Source organism: Rana temporaria, chromosome 3 (assembly GCF_905171775.1).
Source record: "Rana temporaria chromosome 3, aRanTem1.1, whole genome shotgun sequence".
Classification (NCBI taxonomy): Eukaryota; Metazoa; Chordata; class Amphibia; order Anura; family Ranidae; genus Rana; species Rana temporaria.
In genome coordinates, this window is record NC_053491.1 from 416,758,546 (window position 1) to 416,781,264 (window position 22,719).

Consider the following 22,719-nt stretch of genomic DNA (forward strand, 5'->3'; position numbering starts at 1 on the left):
CCGTTCCAGAGAGCCTAACAGTCCATAGATTTAGACAGCAGCAATAAAATTGCAGTTTCGGGGCATCATTAAACAGGGGACCCGGGGAAACAAGAGAATCCAAAAACAAATACAGGGCAAAAATGGAACCATTGGAGGAACGCTTGATGGAGTGAGGGCAAATTCCTGAGGATGGGGCAAAGATATTCACTGTGCCTAGATGTCTCAGAACTGACAGATAAGAAAGTCTGACAGTTAGAAGGGAGATAAAGTCACCACTGCCGGGTAGGGGAGAGCCTCTAGGGCATAGAATGCCCCTGGGGCGGGCACCAAGGTGCTACTCTCCCCCGGCAGTGGATGGAGGAGCCCTCTTGTGATTGGTTAAGATAAGACCATAACGGACATCAACAACATCCAGAAAGGGCCGGTGAAAAAGCGGTACTTGACACATAAAGCTCCTGGTTGGAAAGCCACAGGGTGCACTGTCAACAAATCATCAATGGTTGATCACAGGTTTACAGTCAAAAATTTCATGTATAAATCCAAGAAGAAAACTTTTAGCTCATACATTTACAAAATCATAATCATACAATAATTTACAAATATAAATCCTACTTATTACAGATCTCAACCTAAGACCCCAGTATACCACAGGGTACAATTAAGGTTAGAATAGGGAGGGGGGGAGAGAGAAAGGGGGGTGGGGGAACAGTTTTAACAGTTAGTCGGTTCAGGAGAAGGGGAAGGGACAGGAGGATGATTTCCCAGTGGCATATGGGGGCTAGTCCGTTTTCCCCGAACTGAACCCCTCTAGGAAGGGCCTAAAGCTCTCCATCTCGTTGAGTCCTGGAAAGGTTGTAGCTTTAAGGCATCTGATCCAGCGCATCTCGCGCTGGAGGAGTACCTTGTTCCAGTCCCCCCCACGTAGAGGGATATGTATTCTGTCAAGAACGGAAAAGTTGACTTTGGGCATATGGTACCCATGTGCTTTGGCCACGTGTCTCCCAAGGGGTAAATATAAATTGCCAATTCTCATGGAATGCATGTGTTTTTCCACTCTTTTATAAAGAGGTTGTTTGGTCTTGCCAACGTAGAAGGAACCACACTGGCACTGCATGAGGTAGACTACTCCCCGTGTGGTACAGTTGGCAAAATGTTTTAGCGAGAGAGTCTCCCCATTGGGCAATGCCAGTGTGGTCCTCCTGCCAATGACCTCACATTGCGCGCAGTGTCCACATGGGAAGGTCCCTTTTTTTAATTAATGTTGTCATTATGAAATGTTTATGCTGTAAATTAATGTATTAAAATTTATATATTTTTATGACCTAGTTGTCACTATATTTTTTTTGGTTGCCCGAAAAATCTCACCTCACTTAGAGGTATTCATCTTTTTCAATTGATACAGAGATGTTGGCAACCTCATGCCTCCACACATGAGCCAAATCCTTTCAAGTATAAAAAATGTAATATTTAAGAAACAAATACTCTATAACTGCTCCAAGCATACCTATATGCAGCCTTCACATCCACTTTAATTATAGGTTAAATAATACATTTTCACCCTTGTAATATTTGCAATATATTGGACTGTTTATAATTGACTCCAAACTGGGAATGTATTTAATGGTATTTTTTTTTTTGGTGCATGGGTGTTAAAGAGTTACATGTGAGCAGCATCAGGCAAGGCTGTCAGCTCTTCTTGAATGCCAGAGAAACTCCCAAGTTTTGGAAATCAGGACCTGGAAATGTCCCAGTTTCCAGGTACCGTCTCATAGTTTGGGCGTTTGCTTTTGCAAACATTTAACATGATAAAACTCCTAACATGGAACATAATTTCATGTCGTGTTATATGTCGGAATTATAAAACTTGATAAAAAAAAAATGAAAGCATAATAAAATATATATTATTATTGAAAGGTTGAAGATTGACTTCAACCTTTCAATAATAATATATATTTTTTTATTATGCTTTTATGTTTTTTATTATGTTTTATAATTCCGACATATAACGCGACATGAAATTATGTTCCATGCTAGGAGTTTTAGCTTTGGATAGACTTCAGAAGGATAAATACTTCTGTCACATTTTTATTGTTCTCCCTTATTGCTATCTGTGAGCTGTTGGGTAGATTTGACCTCACTTCTTGTCTTGTAGGCAAGAATCTAGGCGAATGGTTGTTCTTGAACCAGGACGAGATAGACACTTATAAGAAACCCAAAAGGGGCTCTAACCGTCCCCATTACTTCAAATAGAAGTGTTATTTTGCCATACACGACCCTAATGGAGAGATTTCCAGCCATTTCCTGTCCCCACAGGAAGTGCAGGGAAATCTCTCAAATAGTGTCACTGACTGAGGTAAAGCCTGACAGGAGTTCTGTTCCTTTTCCACTCTGTTTAAAACTGAAACAAAAAATTATTAAAGTTCTCCTCCCCAACAGCTGAGCATCCATAGATCCACCATGGGGTACATACACCCCTAAACAAACTTAATCTGACAATAAGACACGCCATATATGATTCATTCTTTTGTTCAATCAGGGAGTTGAATGAAATAAAATGATTATATTCCCCAATCCACACATATGATGTAGCTGGGGGAATCCCTTCTGCGGAGGTATTTTATTTTGACATCGGGGAGACTTCCCCTGCCATCAGACTACACCTAGCTGGCGGCGCTGAACGAGCAAACATTTTTCTAAAGACTGGTTGCAGAGAACTTAATGGATGGATCCAAATTTAGCTGGTCCCTGCTGAACCAGCTGGATTTCAATCCATGCATGGTTGGCTTAAGCGTCACTCATTATGTTGGGATAACGGTGAACCAAGCTGAGGAAAATTACTGGAAGTTTAAATGTTGCAATTTATTATTTGCTTCATGCAACATCCTCAGGAGCTTAGCATTTCTTAAGATGTGCCCCTGTTTAAAGTAGAACTAAAGGCAAAAGTTTTTTTTTTTCTTTTTTGGATAAGTAAGTTTGTTATAACCCCTGTCATGTTTTTTTTTTTTTTTTTTTTTTTATGCCATCTGTCTCCCATTGCAAAGATTTCCCTTCACTCCCTGTCCCTTAGTCAATAGAGAAAATGAGGGAATTCATGGTTATCACCATATCTAGTGTCCCTATTTGAAGATTGAAGATTCCTGTTCTGGAAACAACCCGAAATTTGGGATTTTTGTCTTCACTTTTAGTGATCATGGTAAACATGACAAATTGGAATGGATGGGGCATAGACCGCAACATGTCGGCTGTTTTAAGATCTCTCAACTCTGTTCAAATAAAAGTTTTGCCTTTTTAAAAATCACCAAAAACAATGCAAATGTATGTAGAGATGTCAGAAGATTTTATGAGCCTTAGATGGAGCAATTTTCTTACCTGCTACTATGGTTACAGGAAAGAAAATGTCTTGATTCCCCTTGGTTGGAATCTCATCCAGTACCCACTGAACCTGCTGAGATTTGAGTCATCTGTGGCCAACTTTAGATCACATGAAAGCTCTGAAGTCACACATTAGAAGCAAAGCCAAATCATTTGATAATGAAGTTGTTGCTGCCATGTGCACTAGGTATGCCCTGCTGTGATAATAATTCCTCCAAGTTTATTCAGGGCTTTGGGACTTTATATTCAGCATTTGATCTCTATTTAAACTAAATTTCAGCCTGTGTGATCTTTGATTATTGTTCTCAAACGGTAAAAAGATTAAGGCTGGGATCACGCTGAAAACAGATGTGGCTGACAGGGGATCCAGTGCATCCCTATTCTCCATTTCAGGGATGAATCTGGCCCAAATTGTTGCCTGAATTCAGACCTGAAATGGAGCCAAAGACATACAGGACCCCTGTGCAATGCATAGGATGAAACCCGTGGGACAGGACCTTAACATTTGGCAGCGATGGTTTCATAAAGAATTACTGCCAGTTGCCCGATTAGGAATTTAGTAGTAAGAGTGGAGGTCAACCAGTCCTCCGAGCCTGTGCTAACAAGGTGTCATGAATGTGATCTCTTCCCACACAGTTCTGTATCCCCAATCAGATGTCTGTAGGAAGGGCCTGCGGTACCCAGTCTGGGAGAGGTTACACACAGTCCGGGAAGTTCTATTAATATCCTGCATATTGTAAGAAGTATAACAAAGGTACTTTCAGATTGTAACTATAGGCACTGTTATTCACATAACAAACAGTAGAATGTTCCTAGTATTGCAGAAGTATATTATTCGGCAATGGCACGGTATTGTAGCAGTATATTACTTGGCAATAGCACAGTGATGCAGAGGTATATTATTCGGCAATGGCGCAGTATTGTAGAAGAAAATTACTCGACAATGGCAAAGTTTTGTAGCAGTATATTACTCGGCAATGGCACAATATTGTAGCAGTACATTACTCGGCAATGGCACAGTATTGTAGTAGAAAATTACTTGACAGGGGCATAGTATTGTAGCAGTATATTACTCAGCAATGGCACAATATTGTAGCAGTACATTACTCGGCAATGGCACAGTATTGTAGTAGAAAATTACTCGACAGGGGCATAGTATTGTAGCAGTATATTACTCGGCAATGGCACAATATTGTAGCAGTACATTACTCGGCAATGGCACAGTATTGTAGTAGAAAATTACTCGACAGGGGCATAGTATTGTAGCAGTATATTACTCAGCAATAGCACAGTATTGTAGTAGAAAATTACTCAACAATGGCACAATATTGCAGCTGTATATTACTCGACAATGGCACAGTATTGCAGCTGTATATTACTCGACAATGGCACAGTATTGCAGCTGTATATTACTCGACAATGGCACAGTATTGCAGCTGTATATTACTCGACAATGGCACAGGATTGCAGCCTTTTATTACAAAGTATTGCAGAGCAGTGTTCCAAGTTTAACGTGTTTACCCGAGGACACCTTCTGCTGAAGAGGTGGTGAACTGCTGTAAATATTACTATAACGTATAAAAGATCCCCAATTGCTGGTCTGGGTATCGGGATGCCTATAGAGAACAAGAGGTGTCTCTGCACCCTAATTTATAGAGTCGCACACCAAGTTGACTGCCAGAGGTCATCTGTATCCAATCGGACTGCTGCGACCTCTGTGACAACTAAGGAATCTCTCAAGGAACAAGTTTCCTCTTAGGATTCCACTCCATCAATATAGTGGCACAGCGCCACCTTCTGAATGGAGGCAAAGTTGCACCTGCCTACCTGTCGGCCAGGAGATTTCACAGCTGAAACTAAATGTAAACAAAGGCAACATGTTGCTGGGTGGGTGGAGCCTGATCTCGGACAGATCAGGTCCACATCACCTTTAACTGACTGCATGCCAGTGGGCAGATTCAAAAGCTGCTTTTGGCCTAATTAGTGTCTATGGATCTGCTTACTGCTGTGCACTGTTGGTCAGAAGTAACATGGACCTGATTATGATTTCTCTTAGTTCATCATCAGGCTCCGCCCACTCCCTAGTACAAAACTCTAGTATGATGGGCGCAGTGGCCGGGGAGGGAAGGAGCACAGTGTGGACACTAATGCCTCGTTTCCACTGAGCGGATCGGTTCGGTACGCTATTTTGGGTGTTTCCATTATGAAAGTGCAATATATTCCACTGATTGGTGGACGTGCTAGGCATTTTTTCTAAATCCTGTATGGTCCCGACAGTCCGATTTGCAGTGGAAACGCTCACGAGAATAGACCGGTCCGTTCTAAACCTACTGACCCGAACCGTTCCGTTCAGTGGAAACAAGGCATAAGACTTCAGTGCGGGCAACGAGTGATTCATGTCTGACAGGTGTATGAGTTGGGCCCATGCATCAACACTTTCAGTGCAGCTTTCGGGGTGCTAAATGGTGTCTGACACCTGTCTGTGTCTCTTCTGCAACCCCCCCCCCCCCCCAAAAAAAATACACTGCTCATATAATAAGCACACCTGTTTTACATTGTAGAGGTTACCCAAGGTATTTAACATTTTCTAAACCGCTCTACCACCTTATTTATAAAACGACTTTATCCACAGCCTTCTGCCTCTCCCCTACCACTTCACATTACGTCATGTTCTGAATTATGTTCTCTATTTATATTGTGTAGAGACGTACAAAGTACAGTCACCAGTGTGAAATCTCTTAAATGGACTAATTATAGTAAACCAAGCTCTGCTTGCCTTGAGTTGCTGTGCACATTATCACTGTACTTTGCTCTACCTTATCATTTTGTACTCCATATGTCCCAATGTCCTTCCATGGTGTGTATAGCTCAGAGCTTCTGGATTAAAGTAGATGTAAACCCTACCCAATGATGTAGAACAATCGCATAGCACTGCTATTACCAAAAATAGTGCATGCTTACTGCAGATAAGCGCAAGCCAACGTGGTGTGGTGTAATTGTTTTGTACTGTTTGATAGCGATGGCTGACTTTATTACACTGCTGCATTTTCATACCTCGGTCTTGGAACATTAAAGTGCATCTAAACCCAACATTTTGAATATTGCCGATTACTAGGGCTTGGTGAGGTGGCTGTATTTTTTTTCTTTTTGTTTTTTAAAGTTTCTTTATACGCACCTGGTAATCCTGCAGATACCACGATTGTCACCCTATGCTGCTCTCCTGATATGGACTAAGAACATGTCCATATCTTTGTCTCTGCTATATGGTGGGCAGGACAAATGATGGCTTACAGACAGCTAGGAAGGAAGATATACTTTGGTGCAGCTCACAGGAAGTGACAAGGACATGCATTTCTAGTAAGATCGACAGGTGTGTAGCCACGTGCCTGCTAAATAGAGGAGCACTCTAGTTTTCCCTCCTTCCCCGCACTCCCGACCATTGGGCTGCTGGAGCAGCTGTGGGAGTTTCTCCTCTTCTCCTCTTCCATTGCAAACCCCTCGCCACTTGTGCAGAGGAAAGAGGTGACAGAGCAGCTCTGTGTAAAGACCCCCCCCCCCCACAAGCAGCAGAGGCCCTGGACCATTCAGGGGAGGCTGAAAGAGGATCATTGGAGATGTAGTCCAAAAAGGAAGGCTTTGCAATGTAGGCTATGAGTACAAACTACAAGTAAAGCAGGAACAAAAATTGTCTCTGGACAGCCGCACTCCGTATAAATTGTAGCCTTTATTAAAAGAAGGATAGCACTACAAGTCACAGCAAAATAAAATAAAACCTTTCTGCTAACGCATTTCGCACTGAAACTAGTGCTTAGTCATAGCTCAAACTACAAGTCCCACAAATCCCTGCACTAAGGTTAAGAATCTGAGGGTCTGCTTTTTTAGGCCTGAGCCAGAGGATAGAGAGAGAGAGGGACTTGGCCACTATAAAGCCTTTTGCTGTGCCTATAGCACCTGAGATGCCTCAGGCAACCAAGAGTGATCAGACAGCTAACCAAAGGGACCCCTACTGCTGTGTCATTGGGTCTGGTGACATAACCTTGTTCCATAACCTTGCTCCCTTGCTCTGATACTAGAGAGACTGCGCCTTTTGAGAATTAACCATACAGCCATCTAGCTAGTAGGTTTGTTTCTGCCTGCAGCCTTGACTGGGACAAATTTTTTATATGCACCAACGGTACAACTAGACCCCAGCGATAGCCAGCTGAAAAGTTAGGGCTAAAGACTGCCCTTTTACAGCTATTACACAGGGACCTTTATGTATTTCTTAGTATGAGACACCTGTCAGGGGACATTGAACTAGAAACAAACCATTCTTTTAAGAGTACACTCTAAAGTATTCTTATTCCACCGCAGTTCCTTTTGTATTCTGTTTATAGATGACCTTGCTAAGCTGTGAGTTAATTCCAGTCTAGTGGTACAGAACTATATTCTAAGTTACCATGGCATAATAATTTTAATGTCTAGTGGACTGTTTCTGAACCTACCTTCTGTGCTCATTTATGTTTAAACCACCATTTCTTCTAACCAGTATCAATACATGGAGTTCATTTACCACTAAATGGTCTTGTGCCTATTTCCTTGTACTAATTCACATCCAAGTTAAAGGTATCTATACTCGTGTTTGTGTAAGTGTTTGCAGTAACTTTCTTTCAACCGGGTGTATCGGAGGGGATGAGGTTGTTCTCAGGTATTTTCTGTATTTGTTGAAAATGTTCTTAACTTAAAGCGGGAGTTCACCCATTTGTAAAAAAAAAAAAATTCTCCCCTTAGCTTCCTGCTCGTTTTTACTAGGGGAATCGGCTATTTATTTTAAAATATGAGCAGTACTTACCCGTTTTCGAGCTGCATCTTCTTCCGTCGCTTCCGGGTATGGGTCTTCGGGAGCGGGCGTTCCTTCTTGATTGACAACCTTCCGAGAGGCTTCCGACGGTCGCATCCATCGCGTCACTCGTAGCCGAAAGAAGCCGAACGTCGGTGCGGCTCTATACTGCGCCTGCGCACCGACGTTCGGCTTCTTTCGGAAAATCGTGACGCGATGGATGCGACCGTCGGAAGCCTCTCGGAAGGTTGTCAATCAAGAAGGAACGCCCATTCCCGAAGCCCATACCCGGAAGCGACGGAGAGGATGCATCTCGTAAACGGGTAAGTACTGCACATATTTTAAAATAAATAGCCGATTCCCCTAGTAAAAACGAGCAGGAATCTAAGGGGGAAAAGTGCCCTCTAAGGGTGAACCCCCGCTTTAAAAGAAAACCAATGCAGCCACAATTTCCAAGAACTGTTACCAAATGTTTTAAAAAATAAAAAAATTGTTTATATAATTTGATTTGTTACATTTGAAAGCTGCTTTTCTCCTCATCTCCTGCTAAGTCTTTGCAGCTACTTTTTGTTTTACATATATTCCAGTAGTAGCTAGATTTTTTTTTTTTTTTTAGGGTTTCCTGGTGGGGAAAACAGTGGGCCACGTCTGCATTATGTGGCCATTGAATGCTCATGTTATAACATAAGTGAGCAGATAGGACCCACTTTTTTTTAGGTTTAGTTTAGTGCAGGGATATGGAATTAGCGGACCTCCAGCTGTTGCAGAACTATAAGTCCCATGAGGCATAGCAAGACTCTGACAGCCACAAGCATGACACCCAGAGGCATGATGGGACTTGTAGTTTTGCAACAGCTGGAGGTCCACTAATTGCATATCCCTGGTTTAGTGTAAGAGAGTTATAACCACAGTCCGTTACGTTTTGTATTGTTTATTTTTTTTGCCATCTGTGTCCCATTGGGGGAGATTTCCCTTATCTTCCTGTCTCATAGCCAAAACAGGAAGCAACCCTGGATCCCTGGTTCTCACCAGAACTAGTGCCCCTATTGGAAGATTTCCCTTCTTTTTCCATTGGTTCTAAGCCCCCTCCTATCCTAATTGGGTGTATGTTTGCGTTAATTGTATTTTTATAGCTTTTTTTCATCTATTGCTTACAATTTATTGGAAAAGGAACATCTGATTCTGGATACAAGGTCACATGGTTATAAAAGTAATTAATGCTTTGACCATTATCGCAATTAATAATAATAACACAGCATTAAAATGTAAATGTCGGGAGGGACGTTACCCCAGATTTTTCATTCTGGGTGGAGTGGGCAGAGTTTGGTCACTTGCTGAGACCTGACATTGGCTAATTTTGACTTTTCAGCAAAGCTCCCTTGCAAAAAGTATTCCCTATGTATTTCTGTATGGACAGTAAGCAATAAAGTGTCCCTGTGCCCTCTAGTGGAATTTTCAGACAAGACTCTTGTTTTTTTTTTTTTTATGGAGAGATTAGAGTTGCTGCAGGTGAAAGCTTTTGTTAGAGCCGCCATACTACCGAAGCTAGACATTGGTGGCATTACAGTTTTAGGTGGGTGTGTCCGTTCCCTACAAAAATGAAAACGACGCTTATATTCATATCTGCCTTGGAAGTTTGGATCTGATTGGTGACACAGCTAAAACTAGCTGTTCATGGGCTGAATTCAATAGATTCTTACATCCACGTTCCGCTGTCATTAACGCGTGAGCGTTTTTCTGCTAAAATCTTGTTTTAACTGTTCTTGTTCACCCTTTTATGCTTCGTCACCATACATGCTACACACTACTCTCAAGGTACATGAGCCTTTATTTTTACCAGCAAGGATTTCTTTATTGAAACATATGAACATGTTGCAATACCAGGATCAAAACTCATATGGTCAAGTATAATATTGGTACAAGCAACGTGGCGAGCCTTCATTTCTAGTGCAATTCTTCAGGCATTTTTGGCCACATAAACTTCAATGGGAGCACCTGGAAATGCTAAATATGTGTATTTTCATGTGTTTTTGCATGCGTGTTTTTTTTTTTTTTTTTTTGCTTAGAAAAAGAGCGCTTTTATTAAACAAAGCGAAAATTGCAGTATGGAGCATACGTATATAATTAGGGATAACAAAACCATTCCAGAGTTATTACAGCCTGGCCATACACAAACCTGAAATAAATCGTTGCCATAAGTTCAGCACACATTTTTTACTCCTGAAGAATTCCTCTCATCCTCTAGAGTTGCCCCTTGCCCAGCAAACAAACACCTGAAGCTTGTTACAAGTGTAAAACACCTAAAAAAAAAAAAAAAAAAAAAAAGTTATTTGCTTTGTCTACAATCTGCTCAGGTGTGGATGTTGGCAGGATGACTGGATGCAGTCACTGTTGGGCTGATCATTTTTTACCCAGTTCTTTTGACAAAGATCAAATTTTACTGACTTTTGACGAGGTGAGTGTTAGCCACAGGTCCGCCCACAGCTCAAATTTTGGATAAATCTAGCTGTGTAAGACCAGCTAAATGGGGAGGACAGCTTCCAAAGTTGACCATCCAGCACCAGGTGTGAGAGGCTGCAATTGAAAACAAGCAATCAAACACTTTTTCTCATAAATTTTAATTAATGATTTTAAAACTGCATTTGGTTGACTTGGATGGGAAACTACATCCATGCATGCAAAATAAAGGGAATGAGCCCTGAAAATGGTAGTAATTGGGTAGTGCTTCAACTTGCCACTGTCCTCACAAAACCAAAATAATCAGATTATATTCTTTATTGTGTATATAATGTGTTGTGTATGGTTGAAGCTAGTAGGACACATTTTATAGACCACATGGCAAATGTGCCATTCATCGGCTGCAGTTGAAAAATAATTGGTGGACATTCTCTTCACCCAGGAGCAGTGGCGGTGCATCCATAAAGGGTGCAGGAGCGTCACCCCCTCCTGCTCTCTCACATAGCATTGCATGAATCTATCTAGGGTCGCCGCTGCCACCCCCTATTCATGTGCCTGGCCCCTTGTCGGGCGCCGGGCATATGAATTACAGCGGTGGGTGTATTTTGGAAGCACCTGATTAGAGCCATAGGCTTCCTGATTAGAGCCTGTGGGCTCTAATTGGCTTGTGTTAGGGAAGCGATGTATTCGGTTCCCTAACGCTGACCTACATTTCAGCCAATCGGGTGCACCGGGTCTGGTTACCCTGTTACCTGATTGGCTGAAACAGGCGCCGCTATTGGACATCTGACAGGACATTTCTCGGCACAACATCGGCCCCGCAGGAGACATGAAGGACCCTGCTCGTCGCCGTCACCCGCTGCCCTACCAAGACAGGGTAAGTGCCGGGCAGATGGCGAGCCTGTGGGGAGTCACACTGGCAGCATTTAATGGGCACACTGGCAGCATTTGATGGGGACACTGGCAGCATTTGGCACGTGGCAGCATATGATGGGCACAGTGGATGCATTTGGTGGGCGCAGTGGCTGATTGATGGGCGCAGTGGCTGCATTTGATGGGCGCAGTGGCTGCAATTTATGTATTTTTTTTTTAATTCAGTTTGTTTGTGCCACCACCCCCCTCCCAAAAAAAATATGAGTACCAGCCGCCACTGCCCAGGAGCATTAAGCTCTGCATCTTTTCTTTTTCTGTTTTTCTGTCTTGGTTTTCTCTTTCTTTGTCTGTTGTTTTTTGGGATATCTCACAAGGGCACTTAGTAGGAATTTGGTCTCCTTCCTTGGGTCCTGAGCTACCATGAGTGTTCTCTTTAGGAAAATGTTTATGCAGCTAGACTGGATTTAACGTTGTTCACGCATTACACTAAAGTTACTACTTGACTCTCTTGCTGGATCTACTCTAGTGCTCATGTAGTTTGATGTTTATCCTTCATACTGGTCTGTTGTTGCATTTATATAAGATGTCCAGATGTTTGTTATCTTTTTTCTCTTTGTCTTGAAAAAGTAAAAATTGTCAATAAAAAAAAAAAAAGCAGTGGACATACTTCATGTAAAAGTTTTGGGACGCTTGCCTTTACACGCAACTGAACTTTCATGGCATCCCGTTCTTGGGTATCAATATTGAGTTGCGCCACCCTTTGCAGCTATAACTGCTTCAACTCTTCTGGGAAGGCTGTCCACAAGGTTTAGGAATGTGTCTATGGGAATGTTTGACCATTTTTTCAGAAGCCTTTGGTCCCCTACAGGGAATAGGCTTTTCCAAGTAGGGGTGCAAAGCAGGCCATACAGGAGGTAAGCAGCCAGTTTGTCTGACAGCTCCCACTTACTGCACAACTTGTGAGTCTCTCTGTTTCTCTATCTTCACAGGTGCTGATTTCCCTTCTGCTGCCTTTCAAGCCTCCTTCACCTGGAACTTAACCCATTTGGGACCAAAGTCCTGGTAGTCAGGGTTTGAAGGCTCTTCTCCCCCTACCCCCCCCCCCAAAAGTCTCTTTGAACCCCAGATCCCTAATATAAATTTAGCATTCCGTACAAATCCAAATGTGATGCAAATGTAGCCATGCAGTGTCTGACATCCCTATAGTGTGAACCCAGCCTTGAGTCGACTTGAACATGAACCACAGGGCGATCTGGGGCGATTTACAACACGATTTGAAGTCGTCTCCAGGACAGGAGACTTTCCAGTGGCCAATCAAACAACAATCAGCTCTAGGGGAGGGAGGGAGAGGTTTGCCTGAGAAATGTATGTTATCTTCCTGGAAAGTCGCTTCAGTTAAGACAGTGACCCGACTTCTGAGGCGACTTGCATTGAAATCAATGGGTACAAATCGCCTACAAGTCGGATTGAAGTAGTACAGGAACCTTTTCTGAAGTCGGATCGCCTTGAGTCGTGTGTATTAACACCGCTCCCATTCACTTCTATTGTTTTTCTCTACAGCGCGACTTGGGACGACTTGAGGCGACATGAAGTCGGATCACAAGTCGCCCCAGTGTGAACCGGCTCTAAAGTTCATGTGCGTGTAGGAAAGGCGTACCAATATTTTTGGCAATATAGTGAATGTATGTAAATATATACCCTTTATGCACGTGTCTGTGTAAGAATCACAAGAGCTTATACTCCTCTGCTGATTGCAGAACTGACTCAGCAGGGGGTATGTTGGATCACTGCAAGGAGACCACTGCTTTCAAACAGAGCTATGGGTCCTTCTCTGCTGCATGTTGGCAGGAAACTGGCTTTTGTACTACGGCTGTGCCAGATTTCTACAGAAAACAAACCATGAGACTTCAAAAACCTTTTTGTTTTGATGTTCAGTTTGGATTTTTGCCTGGAGTCCAGCTTTAGGTAGGATGTGACGGCACACTTGCTGGCACTGGTTTATCAAATGTACATTAGAAATGAAGTTATTTCCCTTACCAATCAATGAAGGTTAAGTTTTCATTCCTCGAAGAAAGGTCATTTTATCTAAAGCTAATCTCCAGGCACACAATCTTTCATTGAAATATATTTTTTAATAGCCACAAAGATATAATTCCACTTTGTGTGTACCAGATGCATTTGCCAGCCCAAATATTACCTTGTAAAAGTAGCATTACTGTGATGTACACCATCTGTGCAGAGAGCAGAGCTGTGGGAGGGGTTCAGCCAGCTCCACCCACAACAGGCTGCCTGCAGAAAACTACAGGAGGGGGCGGATACAAGACTAGTCACCCTATACAAGGAGAGAGAGCAGCAGTGGCAGGTCTTTATTATAGGAAGCTGCTGCACAAAGGAAAAGTCTCGCACAGGATCACTGCACAGATCTAAAAAAAAAATGCACAAATCACACCAAGATTCAAGTACGAATACACATGACTCTTGTATTTGTATGAGATACGCTTATCTTGCAGTTCAGCTTTTATCAGCACAAGTCCATTTCTAGTCTGATTTTAAAATATAAGTATTAGGCTTCATTTCCATGGACTTTTTTACAGCCACTTTCTTTAGCCTTTTAACAGCTTAAAAATGCCTGTCCATGTTGTTTTTTTTATTTTTGAGCGTTTTTTAACGTCTGGCGTTTTTACAGCTCTACTCTGGAGCTTCAGAACGCACTGGTTATGTTTTTTTTTTTGTTGCAGCTTAAAAACGGCTCAGCCATCTACAGCTCAAAAACGTCATGGTGGGCATGAGGCCATAGACTAACATGGAGAGCTGTTTTTAAGCTGCAAAAAACGCTCAGAAAAGTGTCTGTAAAAACGTCCATTGAAATGAAGCCTTAAGATCACTCCTTAGCCACATCCATAAACTGAAATTTGAACCAAAAAGAGAAAACCACAAACTTACGGACTTTAAAGGCAGATTGGACCATAGTATTTATGTAGAAAAATGTCATATTTTACTTATACATAGAAAATATAAAAAGAAGTTTGCATATACAGAGTAACCAAATTTTTATTTAAAAACATGTATTCACATATATTTACAGTCGGCCAGCAAGGCCAGATACTTCCAAACTATAATTCATTTTACATGATATCGGGTAATTGAGCCCCTGTGTGTCAACGCGTTTCACTGGTCAGCTTCCTCGGGACACTCAAAGGGTGATTTAAACTTTTTAGTAACCTACAATATTCACTTTAGGAATGGGGTCGTTGAAGAACCTGTTGCTTTAGAGATCAATTGCTGAGCAAATCTAATCTCTGTACCCGGCAGATTTACTCTGCATGTGCCTAAGTAAGACAGTTAATACCATCACCCCCTGATTGCTGTGAACACTTCTGTATTTTCTTTCCTGCTACCTATTTTTAATATTTTTTTTTCTTTTTACAGGGAATATTTCCAGCTGCATATATTCATCAGAAAGAAGTGACAGATGACAAAGGGTGAGCATGGATGAGTTCCACGTCTTCTGTTTGCCTTTTGGCAGAGAGCCGCAGTTGAGGAATCATTTCATTAGCAACTAAAATAATGAAATCAGCGTGGAACAGGGCCTAAGTTTTATTACACTTAATTTAATGCTCTGTATATAAACACTGAAACATTATGTGACGGTGATAAATGGCTGGTTGATGCGAAGTGAGTTATTTAGTGTCGGCTTTTGCTAACAAAAATGTTTCACCGAAACAGGCAAAAATACTTTCCTAGTCATGGGTGAAAGTTTTTTCATTTCTGTCATGCATTGCAATAATATTTTGTGTTCATTGCTGAGGAAAACATGAACTAGTACTAAAAAAATAAAATAAAAAAATTGCCAGCACCACAACAGTATATAGAATAAAAAATCTTATAAAGGAGAATAAAGGGTAAAGACTTGAACATAATGGCCCGGATTCAGATACAATAGTGTATCTATCGGCGGGCGTAACGTATATCAGATACGTTACGCCGCCGTAAATTAGGGCGCAAGTTCCATATTCAGAAAGAACTTGTGCCCTAAGTTACGGCGGCGTAACGTATGTGGTCCGGCGTAAGCCCGCCTAATTCAAATGTGGATGATGTGGGCGTGTTTTATTTAAATTAATTGTGACCCCACGTATTTGACGTTTTTTACGAATGGCGCATGCGCCGTTCGTGAAAGAATCCCAGTGCACATGCTCGAAATTACGCCGCAAATCGTCAATGCTTTAGACGTGAACGTAACTTACGTACAGCCCTATTCGCGAGTGACTTGCGCAAACTACGTAATCGATGGAAAATTTGACGCTGGCCCGACGTCCATACTTAACATAGGATACCCCTTATATAGCAGGGGTAACTTTACGCCGGAAAAAGCCTAACGTAAACGACGTAAAAAAAATGCGCCGGACGGACGTTTCTGAATCGGCGTATCTACCTAATTTGCATATTCCTCGCGTAAATCTACGGAAGCGCCACCTAGCGGCCAGCGTAAATATGCAGCCTAAGATACAACGGTGTAAAACACTTACGCCGGTCGGATCTTAGGGAAATCTATGCGTAACTGATTCTATGAATCAGTCGCATAGATACGACGCCGCAACTCAGAGTTACAACGGCGTATCCAGGGATACGCCGTCGTAACTGCTGTCTGAATCCGGGCCAATGACTGCAGTGAGGGGTTGTACAGGGGAGGGTTGCATTTAGAGGCAGGCGGGCATTTGCCCCGGGCCAGTACTAATTGGATATATTGGGTGGCGCTGAGGGGAAATACTTCACCATCTTGACATATGTCGAGCAGGACCAGCAGCCACATGCTGAGCAAAATGAAATTGGTGTCTGCCCCACCTTCAGAACTGTAATCGCAACACTTGGAGGAACAACTGAAAAAACTTGTTTGTAGGCGGTATCAAAATGTTTCGGCAATGCTGCGATCAGTCATTTAAGGTGTTTTGAGTGGCACGCGCAAAGGTTCTCCAACGATCATCATGCACAAATTGTCGAATGGTTTAGACATTTTCGAGGTGGAGCTGTTGAAGGTCTTCCTGATCTCTCATCTTCCAGTGATGTTCTTCGCTCTTGAAGCATCCGTGCTACTGAAAACACTTTGAGTGGCTCATTGCAGCATCGCTGTAAACTTGCTGAATTTTGTCAAGCGTCTCTGTGGCAGATTTGTCCAGTTTTATGCAGAATTTCATGTTGGCTCTTTGTTCTAACTTGCCAATGATGAAATAGCAGACGTGGTAATGAACATGGTCAGAATAGCACCAGTTGCACAGCTCCCAATGTACACAATGGGGGTTATTTACTAAAGCCAAATCCACTTTGCACTACAAGTGCACTTGAAATTGCACTGAAAGTGCAGTCGCTGCAAATCTTAGGGGTAGATCTGAAATGAGGGGAATCTCTGCTGATTTTATCATCCAATCATGTGCAAGCTAAAATGCTGTTTTTTATTTTCCTTGCATGTCCCCCTCGGATCTACAGCAACTGCACTTCCAAGTGCACTTTGCACTTTTAGCTTGCACTTGTAGTGCAAAGTGGATTTGCCTTTAGTAAATAACCCTCAATGTCTTTTGGCACACTGACTTATGAAGGTCGGCGCTCCCTGTGACTGTGTGTGCAGCCTTGTGCTGCCATCTGTTGGCGTGTTAAACTTGTCTTGAAACATTTTGATTACACCTCGTATAACAAAATATAACCAAAAAAGGGAGTAGGGGAAGGGGTACCCTTCCAAGGGTCCAGGATGCACTCTAATGGGCACTCAATTGCTTCTGAGCTACAAGTTGCAAATAAATTATAAAGCCTTTACCTGTTAGACTTCACTTTGCATAGCTCTCAATTTTAGACTTTGAGGCCGATAAACTATTGTTTTTCAAAAACAAAATTGTAACGTGTGATGCTCATTTGACATCCATCAAATAAACAACAAAGTGCACCTATGTTGAAGAGGATTTTCAATGTGTGTCATATACTGGAAACTCACAAATTAAAATTTGTTGAAGGAATGTCAGCATTGCAATGGGTTACCACAAGCCAGGTGAGCTGGTCCGTCTAGTAGATATAAACTTAGGCAAACTTTATAGTGTGTCTTGGAAATCTTTTTTAAATTCAGATGATTTCCAAGCCTGGTCTGGATGTAAGATTACAAGTGTTTAAGTGTTCATTTTTCCATGTGCTAAATTCCACAATGCAATGTTGGAAAAATTGATCCCAGACTTTTCTTAGTGGTCTTCAGAAATTGGAATGGAAATCCCTTAAATGCAATGTTGACCCAAAAGAATAGTTAATAGTATGTCCCACACTGTAATACTTTACCGGTTGACCCTTTCTGTTCCAGGCACCATGAGCCAACCAGTCTCAGTGAACTTCCTTTAGTGCAAGAACTTACAGCTACTCTGCGGGAATGGGGCCTCTTGTGGCACTCGCTATATGTGGTAAGTTTAATTTTACCAGTAAGCTATAGTTTTATAGGCTGATTGGTCTCACTGTCATTATGTTCTTTGCAGCAAAACCAGAGAACGCAGTTTGCACAGATACAAGAAATGATGTCACAACTGATGGACTGGAGGTCACAGATTATGTCTGGCACTCTACCCAAGGATGACTTGGCTGAATTGAGGAAAAAAGTGACTGTCAAAATTGACTATGGGAATCGGTGAGAAAGCATGGTGGAAGAGGCATTGTACATTGAAGTTTCAGAAAAATTACAGACAATTGCATTTTTTTTAAATAGTTTCAAGTTGAGTGAAACAAGAGCTGTTCACTCCCAGGGGTGGTCTTTTATGCATATAATTGTGGGAAGATAATGCTGCCAGCATTTGTCAGTGTATGTTTTACTACCTACTATTCGGAAAGATATGGTTGGCTCAAGAATGAGGGGAGAGCTGCCCATTGCTGATGATGAAATTTGGCCACGCTCCCTTCTATCATCTCAGTCTAGAGACATGTCTCTCTTTGATAGAAAACTGGATGACAAAGAGTTATCTTAAACTCAACAGCTCCAAAACAGAACTTCTCCTGTTTCACGCCAGTCGTAAGAACCAACCTGCAACAACTTGGACACCCCCACCCATTTTGGGCCAAATCATCACCCCTAGCACCAAAGTCAAAAGTCTGGGGGTCATCTTCGACACCTACATGACAATGGATGCACAAATAGGGTCAGTAGTCAGCGGATCGCACCATCTGCTGCGCCTACTACGCAGACTTACTCCATTTATTCCCAAAGAAGACATAGCAGACGTGGTGGGAACAGTTGTGAACTCCAGACTGGACTATGCTCTCTACCTCGGACTCCCAAAGTACCAAATTGCTTGTCTGCAAGTCGTACAAAATACTGCCGCCAGACTGGTGACCGGGAAAAAACCCTGGGAATCAATCTCAGCTTCGTTAAGAACCCTCCATTGGTTGCCAGTGAAAGACCGAATTGATTTTAAAGCACTCTGTCTGACGCATAAGTGCATCCATGGGAAGGCCCCGCAATACCAATACGAAAAAATAAAAACCTACAATCCCAATCGCATTCTGCGATCCACCGACCAAAATCTGCTCCAGATGCCCAAAGCCAGATACAAATCCAAAAGGGAAAGAAGATTTGCGTTCCAAGGCCCTAGGCTATGGAACGCTTTACCAACCAGCATTAGGTTAGAGGAGAACCACTTGGCCTTCAGAAGAAAGATCAAAACTCATCTCTTTTGATCTCAAAAGAGAAAGGAACAGCAAGCGCCCAGAGGCGATTTAGTTCGCATGTGCTGCGCTATATAAGTTTCTCACTCACTCACTCCTAGATGTAAATGTTTTGGTTTGGTTGAAAGTCAGTTTAAAATTTGAAGACTTTTTTATTTTGTATTGTTCCCATGGATTTACACTTTTTTGATGCTCATTTGGCAGAGTACTGGGCTTGGACCTTGTGGTTAGAGATGAAAATGGAATCATTCTAGATCCTGATGACACCAGTGTAATTACCTTGTTCCGCTCCCATGAGATAGCATCAAGGCGGATTGATGAGAGGATTCAGGAGGAAAAGGTAGAGTTCTTGGCATCATATTCTAAAGGTAATTTTTACAGATCCTTGTTACTCACCCAGTTCCTTGTCTCTATTCTTTCTCAGTCTCAGCTGCAGCCTCTTGATATCTGCACTCCAGCCATGCTGCATGTAGCTCATACATACACCTTATATGTGAACTTGAAGAACTTTGTGTGTAACATGGCAGAAGATGCGGAGCTCCTCATGTGTCTGTATGACCCAGACATATCCCATTTCATCAGGTGAGACTAGTGTTGAAAGTGCACAGTAATCCCTTGGGTCTGTCCCCTGCAATAAAACTGTACCAGGAAAACTTTCATATTCCCAAGACATTGCATTGTGGAATGCAGACCTGGAGCCTAAACCGCTGTAGATATTTGTGTATATAATGAGCACCTTGCTTAGAGGTTCAGAGCCCACAGTAGACAAGTTTACACAAGCATCCTGTTTGTATAAGTATCCTTTAATATAAATCACTGATTTGTCTTCATTTCTAGTGCGAGGTGTTTTTTAAGGGACTGTTATTTCTAGCTTTGTATTTACATGTAGTAGAAATTCCTGAAAGAACTCTGTATAATTTCTTTATCTGCAGTGAAAATTACTTTGTTCGCTGGAGTAGTTCCGGTATGCCCAAAGAAATAGAGAAGTTAAACAACCTGCAGGCAGTGTTCACAGTGAGTGGCGTCCTCCTTAGCCGACTTGATCTTCTCATGCTGTAGTAACTCAACAGCTTTGATCTCATTTGTTATATCATCTGACTTTCCTTTTCTACTTTTCTACTTCATGTTTCTATTCTAATCTTATGCTGGTCACACATGGCTTGAGTTGTACAGAGAGTTGTTGACATAGACTGCATGGGCACCATCCTCCATTTATCTTTTGCTATGTGTGTATTCCTGCAGTCTTTTCAAGTTTCTTCTTGAGGTGCAATCAGTGTCTATCCACATTGAATGCTTTTCACTTTCCACCTTGCCTAAAGTCCCAGCCATGTCCTACCACTCTCTGACAAATAAAGCCAGTCCCATGCTGTTCACAATACCTGGAATTGGCCGAATCACTGTACTATACTAATCACTTTTTAGGGATTATTGTTCTGATGGCTAATGCTACAAGAAGCCAGCTGACGTGTGAGAAATGATTTTAAAGCATTTCTATGGACCAGCCTTTCTCAACCTTGTTGTCCAAGAGGTACTCATAAAGTAGTTTTCAGGTCTCAGGGAACCCTTACTAAAATCAATTCAGTGACAAAAATGCCCCTTATATTTACCTGCCAAAACTCACATCGGAATTCCGACAGAATTCCATCGGAGTAAAAGAGAACATGTTCTCTATCTAAACTTCGATGGAATTCCTCGGAATATCAGATGGAAAAACTCAGATGGGGCATACACACGGTTCAGAACTTTTCAGATGGACTTTTTCCATCAGAAATTCCGACCGTGTGTACAGGGTAGTTGGTAGACATGTGCACACTGAAATAGTTCATTTCGGAATTTAGTTTTCGTCCGAAAAATAAATTTATTTAGTTACTCCCGAAATTTGTTTTTATTTAAAATGCATTCGTCCAAAAATCTGAGATAAGATCAAATCTTTCAATTGAAGGCTTATGGTCTGTCGAATGTTTCTAAGAAGATTCGACGAAGCAGCTTAGCTGTATGACGTCGCAATCGTACATTTCTGTTCGAATTCTGCGCCCACAAGCTATAGTAGAATTCTAATGTTGTATGGCTAGTAATAATTAAATGTATTAATTATTATTACTAGTCAACCAACATTAGAATTCTTATATAGCCTATAGGTGGAGCATTTGACTATAAATGTCCGCTCGCGTCGATCGTATGTTTTTAGCTGCTTTGTCAAATCTTCATGTTGAATCTTTTCTTTCTATGTCGAATAATCTTGGACTAATAGAGTTAGGTTAGGCACATTCAACCACAGGTTCGATAGACACAGATCACTATTGTCACCGTCATGTCGAATCTTCTATGTATATCGAACTATTGTCGCAACAAAACTAAAATAGAGCATTTTTTATGTCGGATCTTTCAGATTTTAGATTTTGCGTGTTCGTTATCGTTTGTTAAAACTAAAGCAAAAATACCCCCGAAATTCAGACGAAAATGCATTCAGAGAAAACAAATGCACATGTCTAGTATTTGCCATCTATACAGTGGTTGGTCAGAATGTCACCCTTACAGACAAGTTTAAAAGATCATTGGTGTCTAGTTGCTGACCTTGCCAAATGACATTGGTTTTGGAACTATGCAGGTATCATAAAATAGGAGGTCAACCAGCCACAGCTCAAGGAACTCCTAGCAACCTCTGAAGGGACACTAGTATGAATGGCTGCTATTGGCCAGGGAGATGGCCTGTCTTGTAGATGCAGACTGGGTGTACATACAGTGTGCTTTGAAAAGACATGTAAATCATATGATGTCCACTGCTGGTCTCAGTGTAATATTACAGGTGTTAAGTTTAACTTTTCTGTAGCATCACTTGGTTCTTGTCCCACTGCATTGGGGCCCCGCTGATTACCGGGGAAGAAGGAAAGGCCAGCATTGGGCACTAGGGATTTTTTTTATTTTTACCTTTTTAAGACCCTTGGCTTGAGTTGTACACTGATGAACTTAACAATTCATACATTGCTTGCAGTAACTGCACAATGTATCTAAAATTATAAACCAGTACCAGACCAGTATACCCAGAAGTGATGTTTTGTTTCAGTCTAGAGTTTAGTGTAAATCACTTCTTGGCTTCTTGTATCGCTTGGATAATTATATCAATAAGATCTATCTGACATATTTCTAGACTGTATTCCCTTCTAAGAGGTTTGGGACCCCCTTCCCATTACTCCTGTTGTATCTTATATGATAACTCAGAGTATGGACTGGGATCACTGTAGTCTTAGACAGTATCTTCCTTCTTTGGTGCTGCACAGTATACAGTATAAGAAAGTAGGTGCTGTAATAAGAGGTTCCTCCAAGGCAAAGCCACCCAAGGGAATTGTTAATGGCCAGTGTACATGGTATGGAAGATCTCCTTATAACACACCGTGCATTCTGCTTAAATACAAGTTGTATTTACTGTAGAGGGCTCAGTTAGGGGTCCGAATAAGAAGGAGTCCCTGGTCTGAAGATTTGGCCTGTATAGCTACGCCCTTTTGGAAACTCTTTATAGTGGCTGTATCATGTAA

At 41.9% G+C, this 22,719-nt stretch overlaps 1 protein-coding gene across 1 annotated transcript in view; it reads left to right on the top strand.

Moving 5' to 3' along the window:
- The window catches only part of DOCK5 (dedicator of cytokinesis 5), a 187,757-nt gene that overhangs the window by 94,601 nt on the left and 70,437 nt on the right, over positions 1-22,719 (top strand). Inside the window, 6 exon segments of the mRNA XM_040346102.1 lie at positions 14,933-14,985; positions 17,838-17,934; positions 18,007-18,155; positions 19,391-19,526; positions 19,611-19,768; positions 20,119-20,200. Coding sequence (XP_040202036.1) covers positions 14,933-14,985; positions 17,838-17,934; positions 18,007-18,155; positions 19,391-19,526; positions 19,611-19,768; positions 20,119-20,200 — 675 coding nt within the window.